This window comes from Myodes glareolus, chromosome 9 (genome assembly GCF_982192425.1).
Source record: "Myodes glareolus chromosome 9, mMyoGla1.1, whole genome shotgun sequence".
Classification (NCBI taxonomy): domain Eukaryota; kingdom Metazoa; phylum Chordata; class Mammalia; order Rodentia; family Cricetidae; genus Myodes; species Myodes glareolus.
This window is the reverse complement of record NC_142034.1, coordinates 97761509-97779571: the sequence shown is the minus strand read 5'-3', so window position 1 is coordinate 97779571 and position 18063 is coordinate 97761509. Positions and strand designations below refer to the sequence as shown.

General features: G+C 50.7%; 1 protein-coding gene across 1 annotated transcript in view; it reads right to left on the bottom strand.

Annotated features, from left to right (window-relative positions):
* Window positions 1-571: 571 nt before the first annotated feature.
* The window catches only part of Sec14l5 (SEC14 like lipid binding 5), a 43080-nt gene continuing 25588 nt past the window's right edge, over window positions 572-18063 (bottom strand). Inside the window, exons 7-16 of the mRNA XM_048433135.3 lie at window positions 17570-17682; window positions 16284-16473; window positions 12884-12972; window positions 12732-12802; window positions 12051-12222; window positions 10905-11039; window positions 9102-9236; window positions 8545-8772; window positions 6207-6385; window positions 572-4747 (exon numbers count right to left, since the gene is read on the bottom strand). Coding sequence (XP_048289092.3) covers window positions 4636-4747; window positions 6207-6385; window positions 8545-8772; window positions 9102-9236; window positions 10905-11039; window positions 12051-12222; window positions 12732-12802; window positions 12884-12972; window positions 16284-16473; window positions 17570-17682 — 1424 coding nt within the window. The 3' untranslated portion in view covers window positions 572-4635. The remainder of the gene's footprint in view (window positions 4748-6206; window positions 6386-8544; window positions 8773-9101; window positions 9237-10904; window positions 11040-12050; window positions 12223-12731; window positions 12803-12883; window positions 12973-16283; window positions 16474-17569; window positions 17683-18063) is intronic.

Genomic DNA, 18063 nt, shown 5'->3' with positions numbered 1-18063 from the left:
GGACGCATGCACTGGTAGCAGGTGAGCACCGTCCTCTCTGCTGGGATGCTGGGTAGCAGGTGAGCACCGCCCTCCTTGCTGGGATGCTGGGTAGCAGGTGAGCACCGCCCTCCTTGCTGGGATGCTGGGTAGCAGGTGAGCACCGCCCTCCTTGCTGGGATGCTGTCGCTGAGTTCTAAGACATCACACAGAGGAATGTCCCAGCTCCATGATGTTCCACACAGTAACCAGCACCCAGCTCTTAGTTGTGATGGGGGGTGGGGAGGCCAAGCCTTGGGCAGGGCCTTGCACTTTTGATCAGCTGTGGCTAGACCCTCAGAAAAATCAGTTGAGGAAAGTTTTGAGTCTGGGGTTTTGTTTTTTGAAACAGGGTCTCTCACCTTGCAGCCCAAGCTGGCCTGGAACTTGCTACACAGACCAGGCTGACCTCAAATGTGTGGAAATGTTCCTGCCTCCACCTCCCGAGAGCTTGGGTTACAGGTGTCCCCCACCACATGTGGCTACAGCTAAGAAATTCTGGAATTGGCCCAGGACAGGCACCAGGGGTCTAAGAAGCTGACAGCACATGATATTCAAACATAAAATGTTTAATGCGTCTGTCAAATCCTAGGATCAAGCAAACATCCTGTTTCTCACTGAACAGGAAGATGTGGTCGTTGCTGACTGGTTAGTTTCTCAGAGTTAAGGGAAATGCCCAAGGATTCCAGAGCAGAAACACAGCCACCTCTTCAATTCCCCTGATCCCAACAGTTCTCTCCCTGAGTGTGCCAGGACTGGACTCACCAAGTGCATTCTGTGTGTGGAGGCCTTGCCAGTCACGCCCTCTGTCCCACTGTGACTTGGTGAGGTAGGCACTGCTACCCCATTTTACAGATGAGGTAACTGAGGCACAGAGAAGTCAAGTCACCTACACAGGGTTTCACAGCGAGTGAAAGAAAGTCTGGGTTTCAAGAAGTCATATTGGTGTAGATCGCTCTGATCTGGCCACAGCAGGATGATGAACAAAGTGAAGGAAGAAACCCACCCCATGTGGTTGTCTATCCTGGGGTAATGGGCACAAGCTTGGTAGGCCCTCCTGGGGGACATTTTGTGCATGTATGTAACGCATGTGTGTGCACATGTGGAAGCCGAAGATTGATGTCAGGTGCCTTCTACGCGTGTGTGTGATATATGTATGTGTGTGCATATGTAGAGGCTGAAGATGACATCTTTTGTGCGTGTGTGATACATATGTGTGCACATGTGGAGGCTGAAGAATGATGTCAGGTGTCTTCTACTTGTGTGTGTGTGTGTGTGATGATTGTGTGTGTATATGTAGAGGCTGAAAATTGATGCCAGGTGTCTTCTACGTGTGTGTGTAATGTATTCAGTATGTAGCGACTGAAGATGACATCTTTTGTACGTGTGTGATACATGTGTGTGCACATGTGGAGGCCGAAGATTGATATCAGGTGTCTTCGACATTTGCGCTCCACCTTACTTTTTTGAGACAAGGTCTCTCCTTGAGCTTGGCGCTCACCAATTCCACTATACTGACTGGTCAGTAAGTGCCAGGCATCCTCCAGTTTCCACTCAGCACTGGGACTGCAGGTGTGCACTGCCGCATCTGGCTTTTTACACGAGTGCCCGGGTCTTCACGCTTGCGCAGAAATCCTTTGACCAGCCGAGTGACCAGCTGAGTCACCTCCCAAGCACCCTCAGGCTATAATCGCTGACTTTCCCGAGTGCCAGTGTAGGAGGACACAGTGGATGCCACCACAGCCATCTGCGGGTGCTATGACCCAGCTTTCCTCCAGAAGGACTTCTTATTCCGCAGTCCCTGCTAGTCTGTGTATGTGTATGACTTGAGCAGGGTCAGTTAGAATCGTTTGGGAGTTTGTAGTTAGGGACCCGTCTTTCTCTTAGACACTGGGAACCCTGTGAGTACAGGCTTGGAGCTGCCTTTCAGCAGAGTGAGGCCAGGAGGCCACTGTGCAAAGAGACGAGGAGTCAAGAGGCCTAGGTGCAGCTGAGAGCTCTGCGGTAAGACCCCTTTCCACCACCCCAAATAAAGGACCAAGGGATTGCACTTATTCGACAACTTTGCTGGGGAGCAGAGAGGCACAGCCTTTCAAGACTCTGTCTTGCTCTGTTCTTCACTGTCTGGAGGGTAAATGTGCAAAGGCCGCCAGACAGCTTCTCCCCAAAGCACATCTAGGGGAACACTTTGGTTTGACAGCCAGGTAGAGCTCATTTAAAGATCACTGAGCGGGGCTGGGACTGAGGTGTGGCGGTAGAGCGCTGGCCTAGCATGTATGAAGCCCTGAGTTCAGCTCCCAGAACGGCAAACAATTGATGTAGAGGCACACACAGGTAATCCCAAAACTTTGGAGGCAGAAGCAGAAGGACCACGAGTTCGAGCTCACCCTTAGCCTATGTAGAGTTCAAGGCCAGGATACAAGAAACCATAAAAAAAAAAAAACCAGTCACCACAGCAATGGGCCTCGCATGTGGCTCAGCGGCAGAGTGATTGCTAGCATGAACAAGGCCTGGGTTTGCGCCTCAGCACTGCAACGACAGCAAATAATTAACAACAATGATAATCAAAATAATAAAGATTATTGAAAAGATCGCTAGTTGTCCTTGGTGAGTGGAGACAACTGGCTTTCAGCGTCTCTCTGGAAGATGGACACACACACACACACACACACACACACACACACACACACACACACAATGCTGCAGTCCCATGTCTCACTGCTATTCCTGAAGAGCAGAACAAGAACGAATTCCGGCCAGGCTTTCCATCCGTGGAAGGTTCTCTCCCTTCACCGGTCCCTCGCCTACTGCTCTGGATTTGGGGCAGGTGCCAGCATGCAGTCTAGACTTGCTCACCTGGCCCCACAGCCGGAAACCACCCCTTAGCCTGGGGAGATGTAGAAGTGACCCCAAGTCTAAGCAAGGCTGGCAGAAGAGCAATGCAGAACTTCTGGGCTAGCCTGACCTGAGACTGCACAGGGCTTCCGCTGGGCGGAACCCGGGGCAGCGGTGTAGGTCAGCGCTGGGTAGGGATGGAAACCAGTGTGGGCTAAGGAAAACCGGAAACCCTGACTTCTGTGTGCTGTGCTTCAAGTTTTAAGCCACACTGTAGGCAAAACACAAAAAGGCCAAAGAAAGGCAGCAACTAAGAGGAGGTCACCAAGCAGCGACCTCATCCTCTGTGGATCCAGGAAATGAAAAGAACAAGTCCCTGGTCTCCAAGAAGACCCACTAGTCTCCCATGGAAGATCCGGGAAAGTAGTATCAGTCTTGGAGTTCTGGAGTCAGAGCAACTCCGGGACAGAGACAACCACCTCCACCCTCAAGGGATTCCCAGCACCATGCTGAGACCGGATCCAGTCTGAACTAAGTCCTCCTGGGCTGACCAGGAGAGTCCTGACATTTGGAGAAAAGGGGTTTTAGATTTTGTTTTTGTTGTTTTGTTTTGTTTTTGTTTGGTTGGTTTGGTTTTCCGAGACAGGGTTTCCTCTGTGTAGCTTTGGAGCCTGTTCTGAAACTCGCTCTGTAGACCAGGCTGGCCTCGAACTCACAGAGATCCACCTGCCTCTGCCTCCTGAGTACTGAGATTAAAAGTGTGTACCACCACCACCTGGCAGGGTTTTAGTTTTGTTTTTTGCTTTTTTTAACATCATAAAGGAGCCGCACCTCAGGAAGAAGAGACTCTGGAGGGGAACAAGAGCGGCTGGAGTCACCCCCCGCACCCCATCACTGCCTAGAACTAGGCAGAAGCTCTAGGTTCCCTATGTTCCTGAGTCAGGGTAAGGTGCGTCCCAGACTAGAAAGCAGAAATGCAGTCTATGGCGGGTTGTTTCCTGTAGGAAGAGGCGTCCCGACTCCCATCATAGCTCCTTGGGCAGTGCTCAGCTACAAACAGCTAAACAACAGGCACCAAGGCACCATCTCCCCAGCCACCCATCTCCAGTAGTCCTTCAGCCCACCTTGCCCTTTCCAGACCACGTGATTGGCTCCAGTACTAGTCCTGCAATCCAGGCTGGCCAATCACTACACTGTATTCTATCCCCCCCAACTCACAGTGATTGGTCCAGCTTGGCTGTATGACCATGCCCCAATCAAGTGCCTTTCACGCGCCCTGACAACTGTGATTGGCTCAGAATGGCCCCGGGCCCCAGCAAGCGAAGGAGAGTGGCCGGGAACTTTGGGAAGGGAAGTTCCTTTCTTCACTCTCCTGGGAGATTGCGGAGGGCGCCGAACAGTGATGATCCCATGGTAGAAAAGGCCTCCCAGAGGAAAGAGCCAACCTATTAGAAGCACAGTAAATGGTGAGATGGCACCTAATCCTGGTCTCAGCCCTAGACTCCAGATCCAGGACATAGGAGATGGAGTACCATGAGGTCTCAACTTTTAAAAGAAAGTCAAAGTATAGTGTCTGTCCTTGTCCCCTCAGGAGTGGACGGAGAAGTAAGGCTCCCTCAACTCACAGGCAGAGAGGTGGATCTCTGCTGTGGGGGTCGCCACACCCCAGCTGTGGCATCGTCTGTATCCAGCATGGTCCCAGGTGTCTGAACTGGCTCTCTTCTCAGGCTGGACACTGCCTGATACCAGAAGCACTCTGGCTGCCAGCAGGTTCCCAGCCAGCTATCTGGACACCACTGAGCCACTGTGGGACTGGCCAGAGGAGGAGGAAGAGGTGGTGGCGCTGAGCTGAGAGAAACGGCTGGTGCAGGATTCCAGGCTGGACATGGAGCCCCTGGGGAAGAAGCGTGTGTACACCTTAAGTTATCTCCCAGGTAAAAGCTATTAATACTGCAAATGAGGCCCCAGGGGCCTCAAGACTGCTAACCACCACCAGGGGCTAACCAATGCAGAGGGGAAACTCAGTGATGCCATCACTAGCAGAGAGGAGCGACTCGTTCCCACCAGTTAGACCTACTGCAGCCAGGAGCTACGCTGACTAGAATGGAGCAGAAAAACCCACAGCCTGGGAAATCTCAGTCCCAGGCTTGTTCTCTCTGGTTTTCTTCAGTCAAAACTAAGTATGGAGCTTGGCGGTGGTGGTTCATGCCATTAATCCCAGCACTCAGGAGGCAAAGCAGGCAGATCTCAATGAGTTCGAGGCAGCCTGGTCTACAAAGCGAGTTCCAGGACAGGCAGGACAGTCACATAGAGAAACTCTGTCTCGAAAAGCAAAACACAAAACAAACAAGCAAAACCCAACTAAGTATGGTAGCCAAATATGCAAACCCAGCACTCAAGAGGTGGAGGTAAGAGAACTGAGTCCCAGGTCAGCCTGGGCTACCAAGATGTGCCTTCTGTCCAGTTAACCCCACTCCAGATAACAGACCATAGATGGCCAGCGGGGAAAAACTGTCTAGTTTCTTTTGGTTTTCTGAGATAGCTTCTTCTTATGGAGCCAAGGCTGGACTCAAACTTGGGATCCTCCTGTCTTGGCCTTTTATATGCCACCACATATAGCTACACTCATTCCTTACAAGTAAAACTAAAGGGAGTGGGCATAATTCCATCAGCAAAGTGCTTGCCTGGCATGTACGAATCTCTGGGCTTGATTCCCGGTACCACGTAAAGCCAGGTGTAGAGGTGCACACACAGCATTTGGCAGGCAAGGGGGTCAAGAGTTCAAGCTCTTTCTCAGTCACATAGTGACTTCAAGGCCCACCTATATTCCGTGAGACCCTGACTCAAGACTAGTGAAAAATTAAAATTAAATGTGAAAAGGGGGGGTGAAATTGAAGATGCTGCCTGCTTCATGCACTTCTGAGTGCCCACTGTGTGCCAAGTGGCATCTTCAGTGCTTCTCGTTTAGCAGTACAAGGCAACGGGGAAGCTCGGTGTGTGTGTCGGGGGGAGGCATCTTAATCGCCCAAAGTAGCAACCTGTAGACAGTTATCTGCAAGATATCGTTTTAGAATATTTTAGAGTAGTTGCAAACTGAGGAATCTAGGGGTGAAGGGTGGTCCCTTCTCTTCTCCTGGCCTGGTGCACTGAGATCCTTGAAAGGGATCTGCTTCCACAGAGGGTGAAGGGTCAGCATTTGAGCCTCTTCCTCTCCCTAAGGGGCTCCTGACTTCCTAGAGAGGGCTACTGATGTCCACCCAAGAGAAACCGACCTCAAGCCACTGCATAATCAGTCAGCAATCACAGAAACAGCCATGTTGCCAGAGCAGGTGGGAGTCCCAGGCCTCCCCTACCTAAAGTCTTGGGATGCCAGCACTTCACAGTAGTACAGCAGTTTGCTCTTGGGGCCAGGGCTGTGCAGAGCCGTCAGGACATCATCCACACCGGGGAGGCTGCAGGCCACACTCTCAGAGGGACTGTGAATCTGCCACTGAAGCAGGTAGGTACCAGGCCACTGAGTCACATGGGAACCCTGAAACACAGAACCCACAGTAAGCCCGGGTTCTCTTCGGGAAGAGATGGAGAAATGGGTTCCCCTGGAAACAAGGTGGGGACAGGTTGGGGAGCTGCATTCCACTGGGCCCTCCTGAGGACAAGATGGGGAATTGGGTTCTCCTGGAGACGGGATAGGAAGTTGAGCCTTCATGGATTTTCTGTGCCAGCCTTGTGAAAGGAGTCTCCTTCTATTTGGTCTTTTCCAATACCCCAGATAATCCTATATAAGCACTTCCCAAAGCCTCTTTGTGGTGACTGCCATATCCCAGGGACCAGAGCTTCCTGCTTACTGTGGGGGAGGAGGTGCTAGGGTGTAGGGGTTCAGGACAGCAGATGGGTTTGTGGGACGCTGTCTCAGCTGATGGGATGAGTTTTACAATCCAAGAGTTTCTGAGAAGCCACTAGGGGGTGCTAGGGAGAATATGTGATGGACAGGGAGGGGGAAATGGGAAGGTTGGAGGTGGGGCAGCTCTTAGGAAACACTGTGGGGGTGTTTGGTGGGATGGTGGGGAGCTGGCTGTGATCTGCAAGGCTCCACAGAACCTTCAGTAAGATCCATGATGCTCATGGGTTCAGAGAACTCTCACTCTGTGTGTGTGTGTGTGTGTGTGTGTGTGTGAGAGAGAGAGAGAGAGAGAGAGAGAGAGAGTGTGTCTGTGGGTGTCAGTGTATCTGGGTTATGTGTTTGTGTGAGTGTATATGTGTTTTGGGTGGCTGGGTGTCTCTGTGTGCATATATGTGCATGTGTGTGCTTATGTGTAAATGTATATGTATGTGTGTATGTGTAAATATGTGTGTGTGCATATGCACATGTGTGTATCTGAGAGAGAGTGTGTGAGTGTGTGCGTGCAGGGGTATAACACTCCGTCTGTAACACCTGTAACACTGACCTAATTGTGGGAGATTGTGGGAATGAGCATGGTAGCTTACAACCCAATTACACATTCATGTTCTAACCCTAGACCCATGGATTCTCAGCTGCCATGGAAATCTTCATGCCAGAGTCATAGGAGGCAGGAGATGTGGACTCCCAGCCCTACATTCAGAACTTCATAGTGGGGGTGTTTGGGAAGATTCTGAGGCCAGGGTCTTGGGGTGCTGGATCTGGCTACTGACTTGTGCAGGCTTTCTCTGGCTCCACAACTCATCCCAGGCCCATGGCATCTCCTGCTTCCTTCTCCAGTGTAATCCTTGCCATTCCTTCCACCTGGGACATCCCCTCCACCTCTCTAGCCCCGACCACCCTGAAGGCCCTCTTCTGCAATGAACTCATATGGAAAAGTGGGACTTGGGGTTCCAAAGCCCCATCCTTCACTCACCATGGGGGTGATGACATGGGTTGAAAAGTGTCCCCCCCCCAAATCCATGTCCACCCAGAACCTCAGAGAGACGACCTTATTTAAATGATTCTCCCGTTTTTCAGCTAAGGATTTAGAGTCAATCCCAAACACAACCACTGCTATCCTTACATGAGAGAGGGGAGGGGACCTGAACAAAACAGGGACATGGAGGGCAGAGCCAAAGATGCCCGGGTGGGGACTGCAGTTATGTGTTCACAAGCCGGGAACCCACCAAAGGGGCAAGAAAGAACCCTTCCTAAAGCCTTTGGGAAACCCCTGCAGGCTCCTTGACTTTGGACCTGTGGCCTTCTAAATTTAGAGACAAGAAATTTTGTTTGATTAAATGGCACCAGTGCTAGCCATTTGGGGCCCCACGTGTGTGCATGTGCTTGTGCCCAAGTGTGTGTCCACACTTGGCTTTTTTCCACATGGGTTCTGAGGATCAAACCCAGGTCTTTGTGTTTACAAGAAACACTGATTGAACTATGGCCCCAGCCTCACTTAGGCCATTTAATGATTTCTTTTCCTCGCAGGAAAACTGTAGCTCCAAGACCTCTCCCTGGCCTCCAGCTGCCTCTTAGCTTAGTGCCCCATCCGCCCTTCATGGAGCCTTCTGGAGTGGAGAAGGATCTCCTATTACACAGACACTGTGGTTCTCTCTCTTCAGTCGCCCTGCTGGGTCCCAGAAGCTGGGAGCACATCCTCTTTGTCCACAGCTGCCTCCCCAGAGACCTGGCCTGGGAGGGATGCTTGATACCCCATGCTGAGTCAGTAACCAAAGCCCATGCCTACGCACCTGAACGCTCTGGCCTTCCCGGCAGATGAGGGGCGCCTCTACACGGCTGTAATCTGCCCCAAGGACCCAGCTCTTGTCAATCAGCTGCCCACTGACTCTAACCCCAGGCTCCTGGGGACCGAGCTTGGGTGCCTGCTTTACATGATACAGACTGAACACCACATCTCCTCGGAGGATGTCAAAGTCCCAGGTGATGACTGACTCTCCTTCTGGAATCTCCACGGCAACCTGCATAAGTGGAGTAGAGGTGGAAGAGCCTCAGGGTCAGGGTGTTCTTCTCTGGTCATCTATCAGTCTCCCTATGTTCAGGATGAGCTGCTAAGACCCCAACGCACACTATTCCCTGCCCCTAGAACTCCACCTCTCCTTGAAAGCCCTGGTCACTTGGGGTGAACTGCAGGTGCCAGGGGTGTAAGGCCAGGGATTCTGCAACCACCCCATGTCCCAAAGTTTCTGAACAAAGCTGAAACTGAGAGACTGGAATCACCCCACAACCAATCTGAAGGAACACGATCCAAGACACCGTCCCACCCAAGCCCTCCCAGACCAGGTGGCACCTCGTGGGGGGTCCCACGGAACACGCTGGCTGCATGGTAGGTCTCACTCCACTGCCGTAGCTGGTCAGCCTGCTCCTGCTCCTCTTCGGTCAGATACAGGGACTTGGGGACCAGGCCTCCTTCTGGAACGTTACACTGAGGAGAGGTTTCAAAGACTAAAATGGTTAGCAGGCCAGGGTTGCCTTATTAGGTGCCCTGTGATGGTTCATGCCTATAATTCCGGCATTCAGGAGGTTAAGGAAGGGGAGTCCCAAGTTCTGGGCCAGCCTGGATTAAACAGTGAGACCCTTCTCAAAAGCAAAACAAACAGGGTCTGGTGAGATGGTTCAGTGCCTAAGGGCATTTGTCATCAAGTCTGAGCCTGAGTTCCATTCTCAGAACCCACACGTTGGAGGGAGAGACTGACTCCTGAAGGCCATGTTCAACTTCCACATGCATGATGCGGTATTTTTGTGCCCCCCACACACAAAATAAGAGAGAGAGAGAGACCCCCTCCTGGCCCTTTTCATGGTGTCTGGCCAGGTGTGCTTCCCTCTTCTGCAATACATTCTAAGTGGGGGCAGCATCTTTCCTTCAGCAGTGGGAACTGACCAGCGTGGGCCTGTCTAGCTCTGTAGATGTCTCCCAGACAAAGGTGCCCTGGAAGGCCAAGCCTCAGACCCCAAGCATAGACACACAACAAGTTTCCTTGTTTCACTTTGAAAACAAAAAGGGAGGGTGGATAGCGGGCCAGTCGCTGCCCATTGTCCTTCAGTAAGTCCTTGAGAGAGCCGTAGGTCGGCCACCCAAAAGAAATCCTACATCTGTATGACGAGAACAGAGCAGCCAAGTCGGACAAAGTTCCTAAGCAGATCATTTTACTGGCAAGCGTCTGTGCAGCGTTTTGTGCTGGTGGACTGACGAGTGTGCCCGCAGATGGCCATGGGCATGAGAGCACAACCAGGTTTGCCCTCCTGGGAGGCATAAGTGAATCCAGACACTGCTTTCCCTGAGCATTCCAGGTGGAGGGGCCATGGGTTGGGCCTGGCTCACTACCTTTTAAAAAGATGTTTATTTATTTAATTTGTGTGTGTATGTGTGTGTAAACTTATGCACGTGGCACACATGTGGGGGAAGACCAAAAGAGGGTATTGGGGGGGGTCTCCCATCACACTGTTTATTTCTATGAGACAGGGTCTCTCTCTGAACCCAGGGCTCAATTCTCTTGGTAAGCCACCTCTGTCCTCCTGCATGTACCTGCCCTGGATTTGTGCATTTGTGAATTCCTGCCTTCCTATATGAGATCCTTAAATTGCATACCAAGTGCTCTTTTTGAAATGCTTTAACATTTATTTTTCTGTGTATGGATGTTTTCTGTCAGCATGTTTATGTACCACATGCATGCAGTGCCTACGGGGGCCAGGAGAGGGCACTAGATTGCCTGACACTGGAGTTACAGCTGGTGTGAGCCACCATGTAGATGCTGGGAATAAATTCAGGTCCTGAGGAAAAGCAGCCAGTGCCCTTAGCTGATGAACCATCTCTTCAGCCTCGGCAAGTACTCTTAAATGCTGAACCACCTCTCCAGCTCTCACTGCCTTTGAAAGAGCCAAAGGAAGACCCCACCTCAAGAGATGTTACCTCTCTGGGGAAGCTTCTACAACCAGGCCTATTCCCACTTAAAGCCAGCATCTCCCTTTGGCCAGAGGAAGGGGGGCGGGATCCCCTAAAGTGCTGTCCATTGGCTTCCTGGCCCCAGAAATCTGGGTTCCCAGGCTCCTGCCCCACTCCTTTTTAGGACCCAGGACCAGCAGCCAGACTCACCACGCTCTCTCCTCCCAGGAAGTCAGGGATCACGTCCTTGTCCAGGTAGTCCACCAGCCCGCCAGGGCCCTGGTAATTGCTGCCGCTGTAGATGAGGAACTTCCGCCTGGTGTTCTCATTGATGAAGGGACTTACCTGAGGGCGGGGCCAAAGTCATAGAGCAGGAAATCGAATCGGTCATTTTACTGGTTGGCTTTATTTCATTTTATTTCTGGTTTGGTGGTGTTTATTTGTTTTTTAATTTGTTTTTTGCTTTGGGGTTTTTTGCTTTGTTTTGAAAAGGCTCATGACTTGATTTTTTTTTTTTTAATTTGGACACAGGATTTCACTATGTAGACCTAGCTGTCCTGAAACTGTGACTGACCTAGAACTCACAGAAATCCTCCTGCCTCTGCCTCGTGAGTCCTGGGATTAAAGGTGCACACCACTATAGCTAGTTGTTTTTATCTTTTTAAAGTGAGTGATTCAGGCTGCGGACATGGCTCAGTCAGTAAAGTGCTTGTCACTCAAGCAGAAGGAACTGAATTTGCATCTCCAGAGTTTGGTGGCACCCATTTGTCAACCCAGTGCTTGGGGCTTGGCCTGAATCCGTGGGACTCTTTGGCCGGCTAACCTAACCTAATGAGTGAGCTCCATGTTCGGTGAGAGATGCTGTCTCAAAAACTTAGGTGAAACACTCCTGAGGAAGGACACCCAAGGTCGACCTCTGACTGCTGCACGAATGTACATATGTGCACGTGCACCTGACACACGTGTGCACCCACGTGAAAAAACACATATGCACAAAAACATAAAATTAAAAAGTGTAGGATTTGGGCGGTGGTGGCGCACGCCTTTAATCCTTTAATCCCAGCACTCAGGAGACAGAGGCAGGTGGATCTCTGAGATCAAGACCAGCCTGGTCTACAAAGCAAGTCCCAGGACAGCCAGGGATACACGGAGAAACCTTGTCTCAGAAAAAAAAAAAAAAGTGCATGATTGATAGGCTTTTGGTCCATTCATCATGTCATAAAACCCCTACCATAATCCAGTTATATGTCCATCTCCAGGAAAGGAGCCTGACAACCTTGGCTCTGCATCATCTCTGCCCGATCACTCAGGTAGAGGATTCACCCACTGTGGCCCCACTCTGACTCTTGACCTCACCAGCGTCCATAGCACCGGGAATACGCGGGGCGCACGCACGATGAGCAGCCGGCCCAGAGTTTCGGGGTAGTTGTCCTCCACCACCTCGATCATTCGCAGCAGGGCCTTCACCCCCGGCCGCCACAGATGCCGCATGTTGAGGCCCTCGAGGTCCAGTAGGCAGGTCCAGGAGCTGTGACAGACACGGGACCTCGGGGCTCTACCTGGCTCTGCCACCTCCCAGGGCCTCCAGCACCACCTTCCCCCTCCTCCCCCGCAGGCACCTGGAATGAAGCAAAGGGCTCAGGAAGGCAGGGCTGGAAGTGACACGGGACACTTTCACAGTCCCTGTAGGTTACTCAGCCCAGGAACGGAAATGTGCGGGAGGAAGAGGGGGATAATGGGTCCCTAAGAGGAGACAGGTCACATTGGAGCTGAGGAGGAAGGCTGGCCTTAAGAAGCAAAGTGGAGGAACTGTGGAGCTAAGGCTGGAACAGTCAGGAACAGTTCAAATTATTTCAGCCAGAGTCCCAGTTCCTCCACGAGCAAAATCCAGGCCAGGGGTCCTGCCTCAGCAGATCATTGTAAGAATTAGGGGATAGCACTGTCCCACAGCGCCTAGCCAGCTACCTGGCCCCGCACATGCGCAGTCAACGTTAGCTAGCCTGCTTTGGGGTTTTCGTTCCCAACTCGGGTTCTTGCCTGATGGGACGGCCAAACTGTCTCGTATTCCCTTCGCATCTCTTCTGTCCTTCCTCGTTGACAGAAAGAACCTAAAAGGCAGGCATGGTACTGAGAACAGCTGACTACGCTGCCCCGCCCCAGCCCCCGACGCCAGCGAAGGACCCACTCACGTGCTGCAGCAGCGCCTCCTCGCCTACTGCCTTCATCAGGCCTTTGGTGTCCATCTGACCCAGGCGCAGGATGTACAGCGGGCGACCATCTTTGCGAGTGGGCGGAGCCCAGCAAAGAGAAGAGACAGCTTTTAGGGGCAGTGTTGACATCAGGAACTGGCAAAGCGATGCACAAGAATTTAACTCTCCTCTTAGGAGCAGAGTCATGCTGGGGGTTCTCCGAGGGACTCGGTGCGCTTACTGTGCCTGCTTCTGACAGCACCTGGTCACCCCTTATGAAAACTGAACACAAAGACACATTCAAAAATGGAGAGGGAGCCTAAGTCGGACATGAGGACACCTGCACCATCTCACCATCTTTTCTGCCTAAAACTGAGATCATTACCCCCCTCTTTTTTTTTTCTTTTTAAGGGTTGGGACAATTGCTCAGTGGAGCACTTGCTATGCAAGTGTGAAGACTTGAGTTCAATGCCCCCATGTGTTTGTTTGTTTTGTTTTTAAAGCCAGGCAGAGCCGTGAAGAGTGACCACACATGGTTAGTCCCAGCAGGGGAGCAGAAACAGGTGGGTCTCTGTAAATTTGATCCCATCTTGGTAGCATGTAGTTGTAATCCCAATGCTGGGGAATCGGAGACCTAAGGGTCCCGGGGCTTCTGGCCATCCAGCCTGCTATGTCTATCTAGTCATTGAGCTCCAGGTTCAGTGAGACACCCACACCAAACAGTAAGTCCTGGCTCCACATTCACGCACGCGCTGTGTGCGAGTTGTGCTCTGTGAAGCCACCTGAACCCTGAATTAGGGAAGGCTCAGCCACACTTCTGGGGATACAGAGTTGGGTCCCTTTGAGTGTTTTGTCACCTCTTTGGTCTCCTTATCACCAAATAGCCTTGCCTCCTGCATTCCTACCTAACCACACTAATTTAGACCACGGATTCACTAACCTTGACCTCAAAACCAGCAGCACCATAACTCAGAGGTGGAAACTTGCTGAGAACAGCGTCTCCTAGAGAAGGTCCTGCACACAGGAACCACTGCATCCACCCTGTGCTCTGAGTTATCCCATCCCATTTGGCTGTTCCCTCTTGTGGTACTAAGGTTGGGACCCAGGGCCTCACACAGGCGGAGGCCCTACCGCCAGGTCATATCTCCAGTTCTCTTCTCACACTGTGTTTTGAAATAGGGTCTCACTAAGTTCCCAGGCCAGGTTTGAACTCACTTTGTAGCCAACACATGCTTTAAACTTGCAATCCTCCTACCTTAGCTGCTGAAGTAGCTGGGATGCCAGGTCTGAACTACTAGGCAAACACTGCTAGCTATTCTAAAAAGCAAAATAAGCCACCCTCTCCCAAAAAAATCCAAAAGCTGGGAGGTAGAGAGATGGCTCAAGCAGTTAAAAACAAACAAACAAACAAAAAAAACCCCAAAAACCATACTGTTCTTTCAGAGGTCCAGAGTTCAGTTGCCAGCACCCACAACAAAAAGTCACAACTGCCTGTAATTCCAGTTCCAAAGGATTCAATGCCTTCTTCTGGTTTCTGTCGACGCGCGCGCGTGCACACACACATTCACACACACACAAAAGTAAATCTTTCCAAGACACAAAAGTGTCATAAGAAAAGGACACTTGTTTAGAACGAGACAGCTACAAGAAGATACGTGGGCTGGAGAGATGACTCAGTAGTTAGGAGTACTGGCTGCTGTTCCAGAGGACCTGGGGCTCAATCCAGCACCCCCATAGTAGTTCACAACTGTCTGTGGCTCCAGTTCCAGGGGTTCCAATATCTTCTTCAAGTACGCATATGCTGTACAGACGTATAGGCAGACACAATACCCATGCACATAAAATAAAATTTAAGAAAAAAAGAAGAAATACAGAACGGAGTTGGCCAATCTCAACAGAGATCCTGTGTACCAGGTGACTCTGTGTGTGAGTGTGTGTGTGTATGTGGGTGTGTGGTGTGTATGGGATATGTATGAGTATGAGTATGGTGTGTGTGTGTAAGTGTAGAGGCCAAAGGTCAACATCAGATTTCATCCTCTGTATCTTTTAATTACTTAATTTATTTATTCTCCATCAAGATTTTTTTGTTTTGTTTTGTTTTTTCAAGACAGGGTTTCTCTGTGTAGCCCTGGCTGTCCTGGAACTCACTCTGTAGACCAGGCTGGCCCTGAACTCAAAGATCCTCCTGACTCTGTCTCCTGAGTGCTAGGATTAAAGGCGTGTGCCACAATCACCCAGTGTCCATCACGTTTTTTTTTTATGTGACAGGATCTCTTGTTAAACCTAGAACTCACCAGTTTGCCTAGATTGGCCAGTGAGCCCCAGATAGCCCTATCTCCACAGTGAGCCACAGATAGCCTCCTGTCTCCACATCCCTGAGACTACAAGCACATGCGTTTACACCTAGCTCTCTTGTGCGTGCTGGGGATTGAACTCGGGACCTCATCTTGCACAGTCAGCACTTTGCCGACTGAGCCATCTCCCTAGCCCCTCGGAGCACTGGAAATGTTTACCATTCTACATATATCCTGGAACAAACTACTAGTTTGGGGAATTTCAAAATAGCCAGTAGGGAGAGTTCACAAATACGGAAGTCATGAATAAGGAGTCAACTACGTGTTAAGAAACCCCCCCGGCCTGTTCTTCAGAAGAACCAAGTGTTTGCCACCATCAGCATGGGTACCATTTTTCATAAAAGACCTTAAAGAACACAGTAGTCATTGGCTTCAGGGCTCTATACTTTTTAAATCTGGAAAGGGTACCTACAGTAGGAAGAATAGTGTCCCCCAGAACCTTCAGATGGGACCTAAGTTGTAAATGGAGCTGCAGATGTCAATTAAGGATCTCAAGATGACATCAGGATGGATGTGGGGGTGGGTTCTAAATGACCCAGGCTCCTGTGAGGTGGTGAAGGGACATGCAGAGATACCCACAGGGAAGGCCATGCCAAGTGGGAGCAGGAATTAAGAACAGTGCAGCCACAAACTCAGGGGCTATCAAATGCTGAAAGGGGAGGGGTAGGACTCTCCCCTAGAGCTTCTTGACTCTGTTTGTTTATTTGTTTGCTTGTGTATGAATGACAGGATCTCTACGTCCGCTGTCTTCTGATCTCAGCCTTCCAGCCTCCAGAGCTGGCACCGGTTGTTTTAGTACCAGTCTGCTTTGGCTGCTTACGTCAATCCATACTGTATTAACAAGAGTGTGACTTGCAGTGACCCTAGGGAAGAACATTTTCCCAAGACCAAAATCTATGCCTATTCCACCTTCTGCATAGCTGGGTAACATGTCACAATTATCTCCAGATGCCCCAGAAATCTAAAAGGGAACCTGAGGTGTCAGCATGGGGTGTATCATGTAGAGTGCCCTCGGTGCTCACACGCGGCTCAGATGTGGGACACACCTATGTCCTGGTAGTGCCAACCACCGGCATAGAACTCTTGCAGGGGAGCAGGGGGCTGCCAGGTCTGCAGAAGGAGATCCACCTGGTGCTGCTTCCGCCAGCTCAGGGATTGGCACAACATGTCCCGGGCCTTGTCCAGGTGGAAGTCTCGTGCCCGCAGGAAGCGCAGGATGTGCTCATCTTTGGGGATCTGAGAGACAGGGAAGGGATAAGACCACAGAACGGTACTTCCAACCCTTCAGATGAAGCGCCAGAAATGACCCTCTTACCTCATCTGCAAAACAGCTGGGGAAAGTAGCCCAAAGCAAAGAGAAATGGTAGGCGGAGGGGCTGTGGTGAACAGCTGCACACTGTGGCTGCCTAGCATCCCTCCCTGTTTGTCTTGGAAATAGCATCTTTCCTTGGGCTAACTCCTCTTCCACCCCCTTTTCTCCCGCCCCCCTTCTACTCCTCTTCCTTTCCCAATATAACATCGGTGCAAAACCAATCCTAGTACAAGCTGTCTTTTCTGGGGTTCTTCCTTTGAGCCAGATTCCGCCCTAAGCATTTGATGTGGATCGGTGTTTGTGACCCACATGATATGAACAATGTCCCCATTTTACATTTGCAGACAGGTTATACCATAGGCCCACACTGAGCAACTCTCTTGTCTGGCCCCAGGGCTGGGGAGGGAAAGGTAGGCGATCCGTGCTAAGCAAGAAGTTCTGATTCAATAGAGCTGATTCAGTAGTCCTGCCTGGGACTGAGGTGTGTGGTGCACATTCCTGTTACTGGAGCTAGTGCTTAAAGGCAGAGCTTAAAGGCAGAAGCGAGACAATCAACAATCACCCTTACTAAGTCATATGACTCTTAGAAATGGACAGAGTCCACGGTCAAATGAGCATGGTACTGTATAGCTATGATCCTCAATTGCACCTGATTGTGCATGAACACACACACACACACACAGGTCCCCAGGGGACATATGCCCATGCCAAGGGCCATTTCGAATTGTCATACCTGCATGGGGCAAGGAACTGGCATCTACTGACTGGAGACTAGGGATGTTACCAGGCACCCTACAACACACATAATAAACACCTACACCAAAGAACTTCCTGGCCCCGAATATCACTAGCAGGAGGGTGGTGGCGTCAGTGTGTGTAAAGGACAGACAGACAGGACAGATGTGATGCAAATGAATCAAAACATAAATTTTTAGTATTACTGATAGCATAAGCTTGCTTATCTCTCCTCCCCAAGTCCTAGGCCGATTCCTTTCACTAAAGTGCATGTCCCACACCCACCTTGCCTTTGTGAGTCTCCTGTAACCAGCGCCGGAGCTGGACCAGGCAACTCTCCTGCATAGGAGTGAGATGACCCAGGCACCTCTCGATGTAGTCTGCATCCAGCTTGTGCCCTGGAGAGAGGAAAATGGGGATTTCAGGGCAGGGGAAGTAAGAGATCATCCTCCATCTCCCTCTCTTTTCCTTGTTTTTTTTTTGTTTTGTTTTGGGGTTTTTTGTTTGTTTGTTTGTTTGGGTTTTTTTGTTTTGTTTCTGTTTTTTGTTTTTGCTTTGAGACAGGGTCTCATGTGCTCCAGGCTAGATTCAAAGGCACTGTATAGCAGAGGCTATCTTTGAGCTCCTGATCTTTCCACCCACACCTCCCAATTGCTAGGATACAGGTTTGTATCTGGTGTCTTCATTAGGGTTCCTACTGCTCTGATGAAACACTGTGACCAAAGCAACTTGGGGAGGACAGGGTTTGTTTGGCTTATACTTCCGTGTCACTGTTCACC